The sequence below is a fragment of the Moschus berezovskii genome, chromosome 8 (assembly GCF_049115385.1).
Source record: "Moschus berezovskii isolate FMDL1 chromosome 8, NW_MosBer_1.0, whole genome shotgun sequence".
NCBI classification, from domain to species: Eukaryota; Metazoa; Chordata; class Mammalia; order Artiodactyla; family Moschidae; genus Moschus; species Moschus berezovskii.
In genome coordinates, this window is record NC_142467.1 from 61,385,862 (window position 1) to 61,405,663 (window position 19,802).

At 38.9% G+C, this 19,802-nt stretch overlaps 1 protein-coding gene across 2 annotated transcripts in view; it reads right to left on the bottom strand.

Annotated features, from left to right (window-relative positions):
• Nucleotides 1-19,779, bottom strand: part of PAIP2 (poly(A) binding protein interacting protein 2) — a 25,767-nt gene extending 5,988 nt beyond the window's left edge. Inside the window, exon 1 of one of the 2 annotated variants that reach the window (XM_055430973.2) lies at nt 14,059-14,212. Coding sequence is in view for 1 of the 2 variants with exons in the window: in XM_088838635.1 (XP_088694761.1) it covers nt 13,937-14,335 (399 nt within the window). In the remaining variant the exon portion in view is untranslated. Of the gene's footprint in view, nt 1-13,936 lie in introns of both variants that reach the window. The other variant, XM_088838635.1, reaches the window with a different exon arrangement.
• Between the last annotated feature and the right edge of the window lie 23 nt (nt 19,780-19,802).

The window sequence follows — 19,802 nt, forward strand, 5'->3', positions numbered from 1 at the left end:
AACAAGAGAAACCCACTGCAATGAGAACCCGGCACACTGCAACTAGAGAGTAGCCCCCGCTTGCCACAACTAGAGAAGAGCCTGCTCAGCAAAAAGACCCAGCACCGTAAAAAATAAATAAATAAATATATATTTAAAAAAGAATTACTGAGAATTCTGCCTTCCTTAGTGTTGTATGTATATGAAAGAAAAGCAGAGACAGACTGAGATTTATGTGCTAGGGTGTGGGGTAGAGGGCTTCAACCACTATACCGGCCAACGCAGGAGCTGTGGGTTTGAATTCTGAGTTGAGAAGATCCCCTGGAAGAGGAAATGGCAACCCACTCCAGTACTCTTGCCAGAATTATTCCATGGACAGAGGAGCCTGGCAGGCTACAGTCCATGAGGTTGCAAAGAGACGGAACACTACTGAACACATGCACAGAAAACATGATTTGGGTTAGGAAACTGAAGCACTATGAAAACAGACACAACAGAAAACAGATGATAGATATCCTTGATATTTTTATTTATCATTAATCTTGGATTAAATAAACCCTCTTATTTTGATAACAAGTTCTGACTAAACAGCAATCAGTTCCTCTAAATTACTCATTCTTATGTATCAGGCTACCAAACATATATATGCTCATCTTTAAACAAATTACATTTTAGAGTAGACTCAAATATTACGAAAAGGAGGTCAGTTCTGCTTTGCAACTTGATGGAACTTTGTTTACTCTGCACCCGAACTGATCATTAAACTATGTTCAAAGACATCTCAATTTACAACAGCTTTTCATTATTTTCCCAACACGTATCCTATCCCAATGTATACCCATTAAATCCTACCTTTCAGAAGACCACAGTATTAATAAGTGACTTATATTTTTAAGTAGCAAATAAAAAATCATGTTTAGCAGAGTACAGGACATTCAATATTCAAGTAGAATTGAACAGTTAAGTAGCAATTATGTGTGAGACCTGTACTAGAAATACCACTAACTTGTTTTTGAATATGATTCAAGTGACTATAGTAGTGTGTATATATATATATAAATACACAATTTCTTAAAGAAAAAAGTGTTTTCCATACATTGCATAAGCTTATATAAACAATGAAAATCTGCATCAGCAAATTCTATAGTCTGGGAATCTCAAGGGAACCCCTCCCTTCTTGTTTGATGCCAACCAGTAACAAATATAAATAGCGCTTAGCAAAAAGGGCCCAAGCCCTGCATTTGACATGTCTCTAGGTCAGCTTTTTGCTCATTATCACCTCATCAAACAACCTGTGGCTTTGGTACAGATCCCACTGAAAGGATATGAAGGACAGTAAATAAAATTTCATTGTCAAGCAATATTTGGGAAACAAATCCTAACTGGAACCAGTAAAATCAACTGGAGCCCAGGCACTAATCTTGCATCTTAAGATAGCTGAGGAAGGAACAACTGCTGACCAGATTTCTGCTATAGCCAGTCAAGTGAAAAGCCAGAGGGGTGAGGATCATTTACTTTCAGAACACTGACAGACCTACAATGACTGAGTGTAAGGTGTTTTAATACAAGGTATTGTTATCAGATTTTAAATTTTCTTCTATGACCTGTTCTTGATTCTTCTTAGACCAAACACTTTATATTATGTCCTATGTATGTTTTGGGGCTTCCCTGGTGACTCAGATGGTAAAGAATCCACCTGCAATGCAGGAGTCCTGGGTTCGATCCTTGGTTGGGAAGATCCCCTGGAGAAGGGAATGGCTATCCACTCCAATAATCTTGCTGGAGAATTCTAAGGACAGAGGAGCTTGGTGGCTTACAGTCCATGGGGTTGCAAAGATCTGGACATGACTGAATGATTAATACACACATGTGTTTTGCTATCTTAAAAAAATTGAGTATATAGTTCAGATACCGTAAAATTTATTATTTTAAATCGGCATTTGTCAAAAACAGTTAAAGACAAATATAGTAGCCAGTGCCAGCAAAGAATAACAGCTGGGGCAAAAAGAAAAGGAAGAAAGGCTGGTGAAGGAGATGCTTTGGGAATAAAGGCTTTGAAAAGCTCCTACATATTCTGGGAAACCTAAGAGACCACAGGCATGCCCAGTGCTGGCAGCACACTCAGAAAAGACCGCACAAGATTATTCAAGCTTCAAGTTCTGCACATACAAAGGTTAAGAAAGAGCTGTAAAGTGCACAAGTGTTAAAGGTGTGCCTCAGCATACAGCAGCAGGTTTGAGTGGGGAAAGAATCAGTAAACTTGGTATATCAATGAAGATTATTTAGTCTGAAAAACCTAAAAAATAATTAAGATTTAAAAATGAACAGACCTCAGAGATGAGTAGGATACCATTACATGTACCAATATATGCATAATGGGAGAGACCCAGAAGAAGAGAAAGAGTGAAGAATAATGGCCCCTAACTCCTCCAACTTGATGAAACCAATCCAAGAAGCTCAAGGAATTCCCAAGTAGAATAAACTCAAAGCAATGCACATGGACACACTGTAATCAAGCTATTGAAAGTCAAACACCAGAAGAGCATCTTCAAAACAAGATTAATAGATGATTTCACATCAGAAACTAGAGTACAGAAAACAGGCCAACACATATGAAGGGATAAAAGGGGCAGCAGCGGGGAACTAAGACATTCCCAGGTAAGTAAAACAGTGAGAGTTCATTACCAACATAACTGTCTTTTAGGAAGAGCTAAACTGAGTCCTTCACATGGAAATAAAAAAAATACCAGCATTAACTTGAATTCACTGGAACAAATAAACAATGGTAACTGCACAGTAAATACAAAAGTCACAAATAGATTTCTTGCTTTATAACTCCTCTTTTTCTCTGCATGAAACTAAAGTAGCATTAGTCCACACTAGTTACAAACTAAGGTGTTATTTGTAATGTCCAGGGTAACCACTAGGAAAACCACCAAAAAAATATATAGTGTAAGGTGTACTGCTGAGATGTATCATTATCTTATTCAGAGGCAGTCCAAAAGCAGCAGCTTCAAGTCAATGAGCTCAAATCTATATATATTAGTCTCCTGTGGCTGATAAAAAGCTTCTCTCTAAACAAAACCAACAAAAACTTAGACAGGAACTCCTGAAAACAAAACAGAAGCACCTAATTTGCTTGAGTGATGTTTGAGGACACAATGTATGTAATGACTTGACAAATACAGTTTAAAAAAAAAAAAAAATCTGAGAAGTAAACCATAACAATCTGTTGCTGTCTTGTCTTTGTTCAAGATTTAATGAAAACCACTTAAAAATGGGCAGAAATGAACAGAGAACCCATAATCCTTTTACCCCAATTTTTAATGTTTGTATTTGCTTCAAAGAACATTTATTGCTTCAAAAAACATTTATTTTTATTATTTAAAACCCTAAAATTATCACAAAATGTAATTCAAAAATTTTAATCTTTAGCCTTAATCTCATAAAAGGATTTCTAAAACAACACAGTAACACTAAATCAGAACAAGCAATATTAAATTACTAATACTAAAAATCTAGTAGTTGTAAGAATACATCTAATAAGATTTTCCTAAACAAAAATCACAAAATGGTAAAACAACAATGTATCAGTGTTTTCAATAATCATTTGAAAAATTCTGGATAATGGGTCTTTGCACATTAGGAAATTTTGTTAAGAAGCAATGAAGTGAAAAAACTGTTTATGTACAAAGTAGACCCTATTTAAACAGGTTTTAAGTTTTTTCCTTTCAATCTTCAATCTTACCCAGAAGTAGTCAATTTTAACAGCTTAGTATGTGTCCTTTCATATTTTTTTGCTTATAGAGACACACATAAAGAATTTATATATTTTAATAGAATCACGCTAAACTAAATACATTACATGAAAGATCGTTACTAGTCAATGTGCACAAGTACACTATTTTTTAATGGATACAGCAGCAATTATTCAACCATTTCTTCTCTGATGCACATTTACATTTCGTTTTTTCATTACAAATAACCCTGCTTTGATCACCCTTGTACACATATCCTTTTCTAGTTGTGTTTTCTGTAGGATACATTTTGGTAAGTAAGAATAACTGGGTCAAAGGCCATGTGCATTTGTAGCTTTAAAAGACAGATTATATGCCAAAAATATTATGGTAATGTACATTCCTATAATAAGCTGGGTGCTCCTATTTCTCTGCATCCTCAACAGCTCTATATAATCAATATAGGATTTTACTTTTGCAAACAGGTGGGCACAGAAGAATCTGTTTTCCTCTACAGCTGCCAGCATATGTTCATCTTGTTTAGGAAGTCTTTCCCTATCTTGAGGTTTTATTTCCTTTATTTTCTCTCAGTATTTTTATAGTTTCTTTTTTATATTGAAACCTTAAAAAAAAACCCAACCCCCGAACTAGTTCCATTATTTTTTAAAATATATTTTTACATATTTATTTGGCTTACCGGGCCTTAGTTGTGGCACATGGGATCTTTAGTTGCAGCATGTGGAATCTATTTCCCTGACCAGGGATTGAACCCAGGCCCCATGCACTGGAAGCACGGAGTCTTAGACACTGGACCACCAGGGAAGTCCTCTAAATCTTCAACTCATGTGAGCATTACTTTGAGTATGACGTAAAAGATCTATATTCATCATTATTGAAATGAAAGCTTGTTCCTCAGGTTTCAGTTCAGTTCAGTCGCTCAGTCGTGTCCGACTCTTTGCAACCCCATGAATCACAGCATGCCAGGCCTCCCTGTCCATCACCAACTCCCGGAGTTCGGTCAAACTCATGTCCATCGAGTTGGTGATACCATCCAGCCATCTCACTCTCTGTCGTCCCCTTCTCCTAATTCCTACTATACTGTTTCCTTGTTCTGTGATGGTATATTGTATACTGTTTTATCCCCAACTTTTTAAAAAGAATTTTAAACTTACAAAAAAGTCATAATAATAGTATCATGAACACTTATACCTTTCATCTAGATTCATTAACTATTAGCTTTTTGCCACAGTTTTCTCTATACAATTTTTTTGGCTTAACCATCTGCTATGTTGCAGACCTTTCATCTTCAAATATTTCAGCACAGTATCATGCTGTTTTGAATGCAGTAGTCTTTCAGTAAGTGTGAATACCTAGTATCTTACTGTTTTGAATCCAGTAGCCTTTCAGTAAGTTTGAATACCTAGTAGCACAAATCCCTTAGCAACTTTCTTGGGGAAGAGAGGAATCTTGCACTTTCCTCTTTGTATCAATTTTAGAATTGTCCATAACAGTCTGATGGGAATTTTACTAAAAATTTGCAGTTTAATCAGGATCATGTTTTTATGTTAAGCCCTTTGGCCAGGAAGATGGCATATCCATTTACTTGGAACTGTTTTAATTCCTTAAAGCATAAATGAATCAGAACTTTTTACCAACAGTGGTAGACTAGATTATTTATAGTCTTCCCATTAAAAGTGTTGGATAACATATTCCTAAAGAAACACTCAAAAGTGTTGAAAAGTAAGTAAAGTGGGAATTCAAAGAACAAAGTGGAACTTTTAAACACTGAGGCTGCCTCTGCACTGAGGGCTTCTGCCCATTAGGCTTCTTTGAGTTGACCTTGGATGCTTCATGGGGCAAAAGCATATCGGAAAGGTGGAACAGGAGATCCTCCCGCTCTAAGCTGGGACCCTAAAGGGCTATATACTCAGGTTAAGGGTGAACCAAAAATGACTCCCACTCCCCACCAAGCAAATCAAAAGGAAACGGTGGAAGGGAACACAGACACTGTGACTATGGCTGGACCTCTTATGGATAGGAGGAATAAAGGCTCATCACCTGGGAGGTCCAGAACATCCCAAGTCATGAACTGAGTATAAAGTGGCCCTTAACTGGCAGTGTCCCTAGTGCCAGAGTCTGGCAAAAGCAAATGTAAAATTCCTTGGGAGAAAGGAAAAGCAAATGTAAAATTCCTTGGGAGAAAGGCATCTTCATTCTAGGCCTTAAGAACCTCAAAAAATAAAACTTTAAGGCCAATGAAGAGTTCACAATGAAAGATAACCAAATTCAAAAGGCAAAAACAAATATACAAGCACGAAGCAGTGCAATTTACAGAAAGCATAATCAAAACGCACAGAGCATGTTACCACTCACGTGGCAAAATGATCATTACATATCAAGCTGGAAAATATCTTCAGAAAACAGCTAAATATAAAAAGTGCACACAGTAGATTTGGAAAACAGCCAAATGCTGATATATAAAAATCACAACATAAACAAAAATATAATGGGTTTGGCAGCAGACTGACTATATCTATACAATAAAACTGAAGAGAAAAGAAAGTATACAGAAAACAGAAAAAGATAAAAAATACAAGAGGGTTCAAACAATATAAATGACAGAGTGACAAATATCAAGTTCCAAAAAAACAAAAACAAAAAACTATGAACCCAGACTGTAAGAACGCTACATAAACTATAATGTTCAAAAAAATGAACAAGGAATTTTTCCATCCTTATATTCAGGAATCATTTGAATAACAAGAATTATGGGATCCCCAAAGACAAATGAATCTAAAATAATAAGGACTTGGTAGTTTTAAAACTAGTGCATTATTAACAACCTTTAATTCTTTCATTCTGATAGGTCTATTCAGGTTTTCTACATGTATGGATGTGAGAGTTGGACATAAAGACGGCTGAACGCTGAAGAATTGATGATTTCAATCTGTGGTGTTGCAGAAGACTCTTGAAGAGTCCCTTGGTTCAAGCCATTCAATCCTAAACGGAATCAACCCTGAATATTCATTGGAAGGACCGAAGCTGAAGTTTCAATACTTTGGCCATCTGACTGGAAAAGACCCTCATGCTGGGAAAGGCTGAAGGCAAAAGGAAGAGGGTAACAGAGGATGAGATGCTGAGACAGCATCACTGACTCAATGGACATGGATTTCGGCAAACTCCAGGAGAGAATGAAGGACAGGGAAGTCTGGAGTGCTGCAGTCCATGGGGTCGCAAAGAGCCAGATATGACTTAGCAACTGAATGACAACAAACCTCTCTGGTTAACTACAGTAATTTTTATTTTACTAAAATCTCATTTCTCCAGAACTTCAATTTTGTTACAACAGAAACTAATTTCTCCTATTTCATAGCTAATTTGACTATATCCCTCTTTTCTGTGATAAGGCTGACATGGGATTTATCGTAAGGAAGAAAAATCCCAGCTTTACAATTTGCAGAACACAATGAGTGTGATAAACTCTTCATATAGGTAAAAGAGGGGTGTGTGTGTGTGTTCACAATTTGCAAATGCATAGACTCTCTAGAAAGGTAGAAAAGAAACAGAAGCAAATCATATCTGATAAGGGAACTTTATTTAGAATAAAGACCTATTACAACTCAACAATAAAAGAGCAACCAACCAATTTAAAAATGGGCAAAACATCTGGAAAGGTCTCCAAAGGCCAAAAAACACTTGAAAAGATGCTGAACATCTTTAACCATCTGGAAAATGCAAATCAAAACCATGAGATAATACTTTATATTAGTGAAAATATGGAAAAATTGGAACCCTCATTCGCTGCCAGTGGGAAAGTTAAAATGGCAAACAGACTGGTAGCTTCCCAAAAGATTAAACATGGAATTACCTTATAATCCAGGAATTCCACTCCTGGGTATATTCCCAAGAGAAATGAAAATATGTATCTACGTAAAAACTTACAGAGGCACAATGTTCATAGCAGTAGTATTCTTAATAGTCAAAAAATAGATACAACCCAAAGGTCCACCAGTTGATAGATGGATGAATACTGAAAACATCATGCTAAATCGAAGCAGTCACAAAGGAACACATATTGTATGACAGATCATGGGCATAAGATTTCTTTTTGGGGTAATGAAAATGTCCTAAAACTGACTGTGGTGATGGAAGTACAACTCTGGTAATATGCTAAAGACTACTATATACTTTAAATAGGTGAATTGCATGGTATGCAAACTATAGCTCAGTATGAGCTGCTAAAAACATAACTGAGAATATGGTTGCCTACATGGAGCTGAGGGCTTCCCCGGTGGCTCAGTGGTAAAGAACCAGCCTGCAATGGAGGAGACCTAGATTCGATCTCTGGGTTGGGAACCTGGAGGAGGGTATGGCAACCCACTCTAGTATTATGCTGGGGAAAGTTAATGGGACAGGCTACAGTTCATGGGGTCGCAGTCAAGACACTCAGACTGAGCACCATGCACAGGGAGGAGAACAAGATGGCTATGGATACATTTTGTATTGTTTTTGGGAATGGGTTACCTACTTAAAAATTCAATTTTAATAAACAAAACTCCTGCTTTTGGTTTTATTGGTCTTTTCTACTTATTTTTATTTCATTAATCTTAGTTTTCTCACATTATCTTCCTTTCCTTTCTATATAACTTAAATTTGTTGCTCTTCATTTTTACAAGTTGACATTTTTATCCTTTTACAAATAAAAATTTTGTATCAATGAATTTTGCCTAGAAGTTTTAACACAACACAGTTATCAATTTTAGGTAATTACAAATTATTTAATTTATATGCCGAAGAATGTTCTTAATTTCCAAGTGATTAAGGTTGTTTTGGTTACCTTTTGATGCCTGATTTCTAGTTTTATTTTACTATGTTACAACTGCTTTTGCTGCAAAATATTCTTTGCGTCTAAAGAGAAAAATGTGATTTGTATTTGCTATCTGTTTAAAATTTCTTTTTCAAAAAAAATCTTTAACTTAAGTATCGTTGCTTTCAGTTCAGTCACTCAGTCGTGTCCAACTCTTTGCGACCCCATGAATCACAGCACGCCAGGCCTCCCTGTCCATCACCAACTCCTGGAGTTCAGTCAAACTCATGTCCATCGAGTCGGTGATGCTATCCAGCCATCTCATTCTCTGTCGTCCCCTTCTCCTCCGGCCCCCAATCCTTCCCAGCATCAGAGTCTTTTCCAGTGAGTCAACTCGTCGCGTGAGGTGGCCAAAGTATTGCAGTTTCAGCTTTAGCATCAGTCCTTCAAATGAACACCCAGGATTGATCTCCTTTAGAATGGACTGGCTGGTTTACAATGCCAATATCTGCTGTACAGCAAACGAACTCTTATACATACACACGGCTATACATTAGGACTCCACTGTTGTGATTTCTATTTCTAACATAAAAAATGATGTATATATATTAGGCTGATTCTGTTAAATCCTGAAAGTGATGTATTCAAGTCCTCTACTATACCAAGTAGATTACTTAACCCAGTCTGAGACTCTGTCTCATAGGGAATAAACATTTCTGGTAACTGGTGTTTGGTAGTCTTCCATCATAGCTTCATATTTACCTTTATTATAAATTTTTTATACTATTTCTGTAGTGTTTATTTTCCTACTTCAAGCAGGTTAAAAAAATATTTATTTTCTGTAACTTACAAACTACTGCAGAATCTGTTGTTTCTTCCCCAGTTTGAGACATAATTGACATACAGCACTGTGGAAATACAAAGGTGTACATGTACAGCACAATGACTTGACTTGTATCTGCTGTGAAATTAAATAGTTTGAATAGTTTCCTATCAATTAAAAATACACTCTATACAGCTTCAACCAATTCAAGACATTTTGAATGCTTTACTTTCCTGTCTCAATATACCCAACCCAATCTCTGCTCCAGACAAGGTAAGACCTTTAGAATTTTACTTATCCATTTTCTTGCCCACCCCACATCCTGAGCTTTGTAAAAATAATTTAGCACTGTTAAAGCTACACTATTAAGAGTTCTTTTAGAGTATATAGATAATCATCTTGCCCTAACTTGTTTTGGCTTAATATTTCTTCAAAAGATTACCCGAGGATATATAAATTTCTAGGCGACTACATATTTTAAACTGTCTTTTGTTTTCATATTTGAATAGTAATATTAAGTGGAATTGGTTAAGATTTGTCCTTTCTATCAGTAATCTACAAATATTCCAACTTTCACTATTGTAGACAATGAATTTTCTTTCTTTTGTAAACATACTGAGAGCCTTATATTCAGATATTTCTCCAGGGACTTCCCTGGTGGCCCAATGGTTTAGAATCTGCCTGCCAATGCAGGGGACACAGGTTAGATCCCTGGTCTGGGAAGATCCCACACCCTTTGGGGCAACTAAACCGGTTCATCACAGCTACTGAACCTGGGCTCTAGAGCCTGTGATCCACAACTACTAAAGCCTGTATGTGCTCTGCAACAAGAGAAGCCGTGACAATGAGAAGCCCATGCACCGAAACTAGAGAAAGCCCACATGCAGCAACAAAGACCCAGTTCAGTTCAGTTCAGTCGCTCAGTCGTGTCCGACTCTCCGCGACCCCATGAATCACAGCACACCAGGCCTCCCTGTCCATCACCAACTCCCGGAGTTCACTCAAACTCATGTCCACAGAATCGGTGATGCCATCCAGCCATCTCATTCTCCGTCGTCCCCTTCTCCTCCCGCCCCCAACCTTTCCCAGCATCAGACTCTTCTCCAGTGAGTCAACTCGTCTCATGAGGTGGCCAAAGTATTGGAGTTTCAGCTTTAGCATCAGTCCCTCCAATGAACATCCAGGATTGATCTCCTTTAGAATGGACTGGTTGGATCTCCTTGCAGTATAAGGGACTCTCAAGAGTCTTCTCCAAAGACCCAGTGCAGCCAAAATAAATAAAAATTTTTTTAATTAAAAAAAAAAAATTTCACCAGATTTTGGTTAGGTTAAAAGCAGTTTTTTCCTGCTATTTGGCATTTTAAATCTACAAACTTTTCCTCAGCTGTTTTTTTTTTTGCCATTTATTGGTTTCCAGCAGTGTTCATACACTTATAGTCGCTACAAAATTTTAAAATATGAAAATAAATCTTTTAAGTTTTAGAAAGTTTCCCCCTTTTTCATCTCTTAAGAATTGTCATTAACCACTTCATGATGTATGTAAATAAAATCATTATAGTATATACCTTAAACTTATACAGTGCTATGTTTCAATTATATCTCAATAAAACTGGAATAAAAAATAAAAACATTCACTCAAAATTCAAACAATTCTCTTTCTGCTTCTTTCATTAAACTGATTCCACAAGGAATTTCCTGGTAGTCCAATGGTTACAACTCTGGGCTTCCACTGCCAGGAATCAGGGATCAATCCCTGGTGGGGGAACCAAGATTCCACAAGCCGACTGGTGCCGCCAGAACCCCCACAAAAAAACAAAAAGAAACTGACTCCACAGACTTACCACCTTTTCTTATTCCACTGGACTCTATTTTGAACTACTGTAGGCTCTTTAAACTCATTGTTTAAACACACATATATTGTATACGTATGTATTTTAGTTGGTGAGAGAAGATATAGAAATTTCTGAGTCAGCTTCTATATTTAATTCAGAAGTCTGTGAGCAGCACTGAATTTTTTGTTTAATGTTTGGCAGTATAAAATAATGATTAAAAGCATGGTCTCTGGAACCAGGCTGCCTTTCTAGATATGTGACAGTGGGCAGGTTATTTAATGTTTCAGGTTCCCTACCTGTAAAATGGATAATAATGAGTACCTAGGCAAACAACCTAGCAGATAACAGTATTACTAAACATGTAGAACAATTAAGATTGCAAGGGCAGGGAATAAGATAAAAACAACAGGTCCAACCACTTGTAGGAGTGAAACAATGTCACAGAAAAATCCAAAAGACTATAACCCTGATCTCAAGTGTAGTGTAACTACGTTATCAGCTTAGAACAAGGATAGTACAACACGGCTGAAAAAAGCTCGAAGTGCATCACAGAAACCATCCTTATTTATAAAAACTGATACAAAAAAGAAGCAGAGTCAGTTCAAATAAATTCACACTATCCAACTTGGTAGCCACCAGATACTTGTTGCTATTTAAATTAATTTTAAGGCAAAAGAAGAGGGTGGCAGAGGATGAGATGGTTGGATGGCATCACCAATTCAATGGATATGAACCTGGGCAAACCCCAGGAGATGGTAAAGGACAGGGAGGCCAGGGGTGCTGCAGTCCATGGGGTCAAAGAGTCAGACACAACTTAGTGACTGAACAACAATAACAATTTTAATTTCATACAATCAAAATTTTAGTTCTTTGACTGCACTTGCTACATTGCAGGTGCTCAACAGACATGTGCTCTGTAGCTATCTTACTGGACAGCACCACTATAAACAATGAGGAAATTAAGAAAAAAGATTTGAGTTACTGATAGTGAATCTCAGGCTGTATCATACGTGAAATCTTAATGTATCTGTGCAACAGAGTGATCCAGATCACCAAGACAACTTGGACAACTTTCATTTTGGATTGGGTTCAAATCCCAGATACGCCATTAACCACCAGAGGACTCTGAATATGTTACTAAATCACAGGCAGCATGTTACAGAGGTTAAGAGCACATAATCTCTGCTTGGATTTTAATTCCAGCTCTTATTAGTTGTGTAACATTGGGCAAGTTACTTCACATCTCTCTTTCATTTATAATCTTCATTTTACAGTAGTACTTGCTGCCTAAAGACACTGAAGAGTAAGTACTTGTAAAAGTACTTTGAACAATGCCTTGCATTACTAAGGGTTATAGAAGTATGTGCCTAATAAAATAATCTCTCAAGTTTCTACTGATTTCAAAATGGGCAGCATAAAACTTACTCTTCCTGCTTATTTCACAAGTTAAAATAAATATGAAAATCACCTTCCATCCCATAAAGAAACAGACAAGCAGGCTACACTTTTGGGAGAGTTACCTTTTTTTTTTTTTTTGTCAAAGACACCTACTTGAGAGAAAAAATAAGTTCTGTTCAAGTTCACAATTAACGAGTGGTATAAACAGCGTAATTTGCTCAAAATATCCTCTCACAGACCGGAAGAGAAACACAAAACAGCAAACACTAGGAATCTCATTAAAACCCTTAGAGAACTTTATTTGCATACATAACCTGCAGCCCATGAAATTTCAAAGGCTATTTAAAGAAAACGCAAACCAACACCTGACCAACTGCTCAAACGCAAACTGTGAAAAATCATACCACCAGGTTAATTAGACAAGATTAGCCAGCACATGCAAAATGGGAATTTGTCTTCTGCTGAAATGTCAAAAGCAGTCAGCTGTTAGACCTTCTCCCACGGCACACTGGATGCCAAATTCTTTCTAGAGTTTGTGGTTTCTGTGAGATGATGGCGCTGCAAAATCAGGGAAAACAAGACAACAAAAGCAGAAAAGGCCCCTTTTTGCAGTTACATAAAATATCAGTGCTGGCTGCTTCAACAAATGTTTTGAAACAAATAACTTTACCACAAGCTATATATTTTCGATGGTGCGAGAGAATAACCATAGTACAGAGAAACTAAAAAGTGAAAGAACCAAAACTGAAAAACGTGAACTGGCTGAGCTCTTAAAAGTTCAACTGGTTCACAACAGTCCTGGAGTAGGAGTTGCCAGTACTCCAAAGGACCTCCTAACCGGAGCACGGAATACAATGTAACTAAAATTAAGGGGTAGGGGATGTCGAAGAAACCAGAGAAAACAGATCAGAAAGGTACAGGCTCGCGGACGGTTACAAAACGCTCTCTTAGTACGCAAGGCTACCCCCAGTCCCTCCGCCCCTCTTTCTTCCCCCACCCAAGCTTCAGGAGGAGCGCGCAAGCGCAGCAAGTAGGGGCAGCGCGTGGCGACGCGCAGGCGTAAAGTGGGGAGAAACAATGAGCTTTGTTGCCGAGGCGGCAGCGGGGGGCAGGGGAAGAGGGTACCGGAGGGGGGTGAAGGGACTGGGGTGGGGGTGGGGGCTCGCGAGAAAGTGCTATCCCGGCAACCATCGCGCGCCACCGAGGACCCGGATAGAGAGCTGCGAGATCCAAATCATAAATAATAATGACAATGAGAAAAAAAAGCGACGGCCATTTCTCAAAGAAGAAAGAGACTAAGTCGGTCCAAGATCATCTCTCAGACTCAACTAGAAGAGGCAAGGAACAACGGGGGCCATACGGGCTTGGTGGCGAACGACCGAGGGGACGCTCTAGGCCCATCAGCCGTCGGCGAGGTGCTGTCCCCTCGACCGCCGGGGCCGCCGCACCCTTCTCGCCGCTCCGCCCGAGGGAACCCCTCACCCAGTGCACGGCAGCGGGGACGGCAGCCAACGAATCCGGTCGGCCTCCGCGGATCTCCACAAGCAGCGCCGCTCCCCCGCTCGACGCGCGCTTCGCCCGCAGCCTCCTTTCTCCAGTCCAAACAAACACCCCAGCCCGGAAGTGACTTCACTTCCGCCGCTGCCGCCGGCCCCGCCTCTCGTTCTGTCTGCGCTGCCCTCCGAGGCCACCAGAGAGCGCGCGCGCGAGAAAGGGCGACCCCCAAAGTTCTTGTCGCCCAAGCTGCACACGTGTGCATGCGCAAAGGCCTTCCCTCCGTACCCTTGTGACCGCGGGGAACGCTGTCGCGTTTTCTTAGGAAAACCGGAGTGGAACTGGGCCAGTGTTCCCACACGCGCCCATTCTTCAAGAATGATGGGATGCAGTGAGTGGGGCAGCTAGTAAGGACACCCAGACAAGATACACAGACGTGGACTATTACACACCGCAACAGTTACCTCAAACACACTGACATCAAATAGATAACATCTAGATAACGAGAGTGCAGTCACACACCCAGACACACACTATACAGCGTCACACTATGAGTGACACGTACCAAATCATATCCAGAGATCCTGACACAGAAAACGTAACACAGAAATAATAAACTAAGACAAATTCACTGAGGCACATTACACAAACACCTGCACTCATATACGTCCAGGTACACCCTTTTCGAACCCAGATCTTACCACCACTATCCAGACAGCATGAAAACGTGAAAGTACCCTTGGCCAATCAGGCTTTCTCAACCACAATGGTGAACTCAATGTGAGCTGGGAATTGAGATCTATAACACCCTTTCGAAGTTACAAAGGAAAGTCTCTTCAGAGGGAAGACAGAAGGGTGAAAGTTAAGGGTCCAATAATTTCCTCCTCCATGATCTCGGATGCGCTGCCCGCCATAAATTAATCTATGCTTCCTTGCTTCCTCATTAGCAGTCCTATGTATGTTTTTAGTGATACTAATCAAGGTACAGTGTATAGTATGTGTAAAAATATCTCCGAATATACATTTTAAAGGGGACACACGAAAACTTTCTTCCCCCTGAGGAAGTAAAATGAAGGACTGAGATTTATCTTTGTACTCTCTTGTAAACCATGAATCTTAAAAAATCAAGCTTTTCTATCTGCTAAAACTGAAGACAAAAATTAAAAAAAAAAAAAAAGCTCCCTCCGTGCAAGTCCTGAATCGAGAGGGCTTCTACCTTGGGCCATTTCATTCATTAAAAATCTTTGAGTCAGCCCAAAGCGCCAAAGAAATAAAATATGGTGGTTACCCCTCAACCACGTTGGCCACATTTGCAAATCTGTATCCTAAACTGACTAAAGTCTCTGTGTGGATCACAAGCAGCTGTGAAAAATTCTTGGAGAGGGGAGTACCAGACCACCTTACCTGTCTCCTGAGAAACGTGTGTGCTGGTCAAGAAGCAACATTTATTAATACAGCCAGATGGAAAGACTGGTTCGAAAGGAAAGAACAAGGCTGTATACTGTCAACCTGCTTATTTAACTTATATGCAGAGAACATCATGCAAAATGCTGGGCTGGATGAATCACAAGCTGGAATCAACACTGCTGTGAGAAATAATAACAAAACCAAAAAGATTGCTGGGAGAAATAGCAATAACCTCAGATATGTAGGTAATACCACTCTAATGGCAGAAAGTGAAGAGGAACTAAAGAGCCTCTTGATGAAGGAGAAAGAGTGAAAACGCTGGCTTGAAATTCAACATGAAAAAAACTAAAATCAGGGACTTCCTTGTGGTCCAGTGGCTGGGACTTCATGCTTCCAATGGAGAGGGCCCAAGTTTGATCCCTAGTCAGTTACCTAGATTCCACATGTCCCAACTAAGACACCTTGCAGTCACAATAAATTAAAAACAAAAAACCTAACATCATGGCATACAGGTCCCATCACTTCATGGCAGATAGAAGGGGAAAAAGTGGAAGTAGTGCCAGATATTTTCTTGGGCTGAAAAATCACAGTAGGTGACTGAAGCCATGAAATTTAAAAAAGATGCTTGCTCTTCAAAAGTGAAGCTATTACAAACCTAGACAGCATATTAAAAAGCAGAGACATCACTTTGCTGACAAGTGTCCATATAGTCAAACTATTATTTTTCCAGTAGTCACATATGGACATGAGAATTGGACCATAAAGTGCCGTAGAATTGATGCTTTACAACTGTGGTGCTGGAGAACTCTTTGAGAGTCCCTTGGACTGCAAGATCAAGGCAGTCAATCCTAAGAAAAATCAACCCTGAATTTTAATTGGAAGGACTGATGCTGAGGCTGAAGCTCCAATACTTTGGCCACCTGATGGGAAGAGCTGACTCATGGGAAAATAACCCAACGCTGGGAATGAAGGCAAAAGAAGGGGGCTGCAGCAGGTGAGATGGGTAGACAATATCGTTCATGAACTTGAGCAAACTTCGGGAGGTAGCGGAAGGCAGAGGAGCCTGGTGTGCTGCGTTGGACATGACTTAGCAACTCAACAATCCTAAACCAGGGGGAAAGAGCGTGGCTTTCTTGCCTGCTGAACAAACAGTTCTGGGAAGATGGTGTTTTACTAGTTTATGGAGTATGATTAATTCAAAGAACCTCGAAGGTTCTATCAACTCGATGCTAGAAGAGGCATGAACAAAGGGAGTATAAAACCAAAATAGTTTATAATCTGTTGAAGCTGTCTGGATGGTGGTGATGATGGTCTGATTAGAAAAGTGTCACAAGAAGGAAGGCTATTAAATTTGCCAGTGGTAAGACACAGATGAAATCATCAGAGATCCAGAGTTTTAAAATGCTACAGAAACTCATGTACTGTTCAGACACCAACAATTCTAACTTGAGATGGAAGGTAAAGTAGGATGCAGGAATCAGGAGAGGATGGTTATGGAGGCACAGGAGGTTATGAACAGGCTCTCACTCTTTGAGTTTTCATCAAATGTAAAAATGTGTGAATCTTCTGTCTCCAACACTCCATGTATAGATGAAATTGGAAAGATGTAAAGATATGGATACTCACAGCTGTTAATAGTCAAAATGGAAAAGCCCATCAATAGGGAATTGGTTAAATGAATTATGGTTAACAGTAAGATGTTATTTAAAAATGGCTAGGATAGTATATTTTGTGTATGAAAACAAAAACTCGCCTGACATAACTTTGTAGAAAGTTATAAGGTTTTTTTAAAAAGGGCGATATGCACTTACAGATGTGCAGAACGTAAAGGCAGAGGAAACTCCTCTTTTGCAGTGTCAAGCCCTTCCTTGGCTGGTTTTGCACAGCTCAGCAAATTACGATGAAACGGATCAGAGACACAACTTGTCCTTGTGAGAAGAATTAGCCACAATTACGAAAATGAGTTACGTTTTCACTAGTTTTTATCATCTACTAATGACCATTTAAACTCCAATTCCTTTCCACAGGTTTTTATCCCAGAGCAGATTAGGTGCACACACAAGAGCATAAACTGGTGTCTTCCCAATACAAGTGGAGGGGGAGGTATAAAGAACAGACTTGGCAGTCGCCAACGAAGTAGCTGATGGAAAGGATTTAACAAATCTGGCAAAACTGAGCAAATAGGAATTGGTCCTACTTTTGACAGGTGCAATGACTGAAATTTGGAGTATTCTGTCCTTGTCAAAGGTAGGACATTCCTGCTGCTCTTGGTATATTCCATTTGGATCAGGTAATTAAACCTGTATACGAATGGTACAATATATAAACCACCATGACAAGATGGTTCGAAGATCATTAAACCTGTATTTAATGGCTACAATTTTCACTGAGTTTGTTACTACTGGCATGAACACCATGTTTTTTCTCTACTACACACAAAAGACTGCCCCCCTCTTCCTCTTTTCATGTTCCCTATTGTACATTTGGCTTTACAGAATTCTTAAAATGTATGGAAATTATAAATTTAAGGCCAGTGCTAAAGATAAAGGCTTTAATAAATGTCAATACAGCCTTTTAAAAATTAACCATATATTACCTAACAGTTCTCACATGGAATTTTCTTCAAGCTATCATCTCCTGGTGTCTTCACATTTTTTCCTAGTAACACCTTAATTGGGCTTTAGCTTCTATCAACTATAGTTAACAATTCAGCAAATTATATCTGGAGTGAACAGTATCTACTTGCATTTTTCTGTTCACTTAAAACTTCAGTAAATTAGCTGCTCATTTTATTAATGTCCCAATTAAAAGATAAAGGGTTCACCAGGGAAAGCAGTAATGAGGGCTCTGAAATGGGTGTCCTCCCACTTGTAACTTTAAAAAATGCTTCATGAGGGATCCCAAATATTCTTTCCAACATTTCCCTTACCTTTAGTAACAGCAGCAAAACCTTCAAGCCATAGTATCTAAATCAGGCATCTGACCATAAGCACCTAGCAGTATACTTCAGCTATAGGTAAATCAATCATTCTCTAAAGTGTGGCCTCTATTCTTGACATCACCATCACCTGGGTAATTTTTGAAAAAATGCAAATTATTAAAATCAATCCTGCACCCAGTAAATCAGAAGTTCTAGGAACAGGGCCCAGTAATGTTTAAAATGAAGCCTGCAGGTAATCCTGATACATGCTAATATTTGAGAACCACTAGTCTTAAAGAATTCACAGAAGCTTTTTGTTTGTATACCATGTCTCACACCTGACATGCAAAGGACGTGCATCAGATTGGAGAGGCACTTTAATTCCAGCTTAACGAACAGCTCAGCTCAGAGTCCTGGTTGGAGAATACCTAAAAAGGATTACCATCCAACAGTTGATCTTTAGGCTATCCAAGGCCATATTCTACGGAAGGAGTACAGGGTTTATAACTCCCAGCCTTAGCTTGTATTATTCTAACTAAACTGTGTATACCAATTGTCTCATTTAAAAGTATGCGGCATTCCTACAGATTTCCACTACATACAAGCCTCTTTCGTCACAATTTTTACTCATGTCATTTTCTAGTTCAAAGCCACTAAAAGCACACTGTGAACAAACTCAGGCAAAAAAAATGTGTATTCTTCCACTTTTATAACCTAACGCTGCCATAATACTTAATAGTGTGTATGCCCTTTTCACCCTAAAGTGAGTCACTTAGTCATGTCCAACTCAGTCCATGTTGTGACCCCATGGACTATACATCCATGGAATTCTCCAGGCCAGAATACTGCAGTGGGTAGAGCTGTTCCATTCTCCAGGGGATCTTCCCAACCCAGGAATTCAACCCGGGTCTTCCACATTGCAGGCCGATTCTTTACCAGCTGAGCCACCAGGGAAGCCTAAGAATACTGGAGTGGGTAGCCTATCCCTTCTCCAGTGGATCTTCCTGACCCAGGAAACGAATCGCACTGCAGGTGTATTCTTTTTTTTTTTTTTGCAGGTGTATTCTTTACCAGCTGAGCTACCACAGAAGCCCTTTTACCCTAAGAAAAAGTGGTAAAAGAATTCAGAGGCTGGATATAAACTTGAAAAGTTCCTTATAATCTATACCATATAAAAATATCTAGAAGTAATTATTTGGTACTCAATAGCCACACATCCACATTCCTCATTTACAATTCTACATAAAATTATTGGGTTGGAAAGATCTTATGGAAAAATCTGATTGAACTTTTTGGTCAACAAAGTGTTTTTAGGATACACACTACTACAGCTAGCCAACTTAAGCCTTACAAGAGTAATTCTCATAGGCCATATTTATTAGCAATGATAAAATAAAATTGTAAA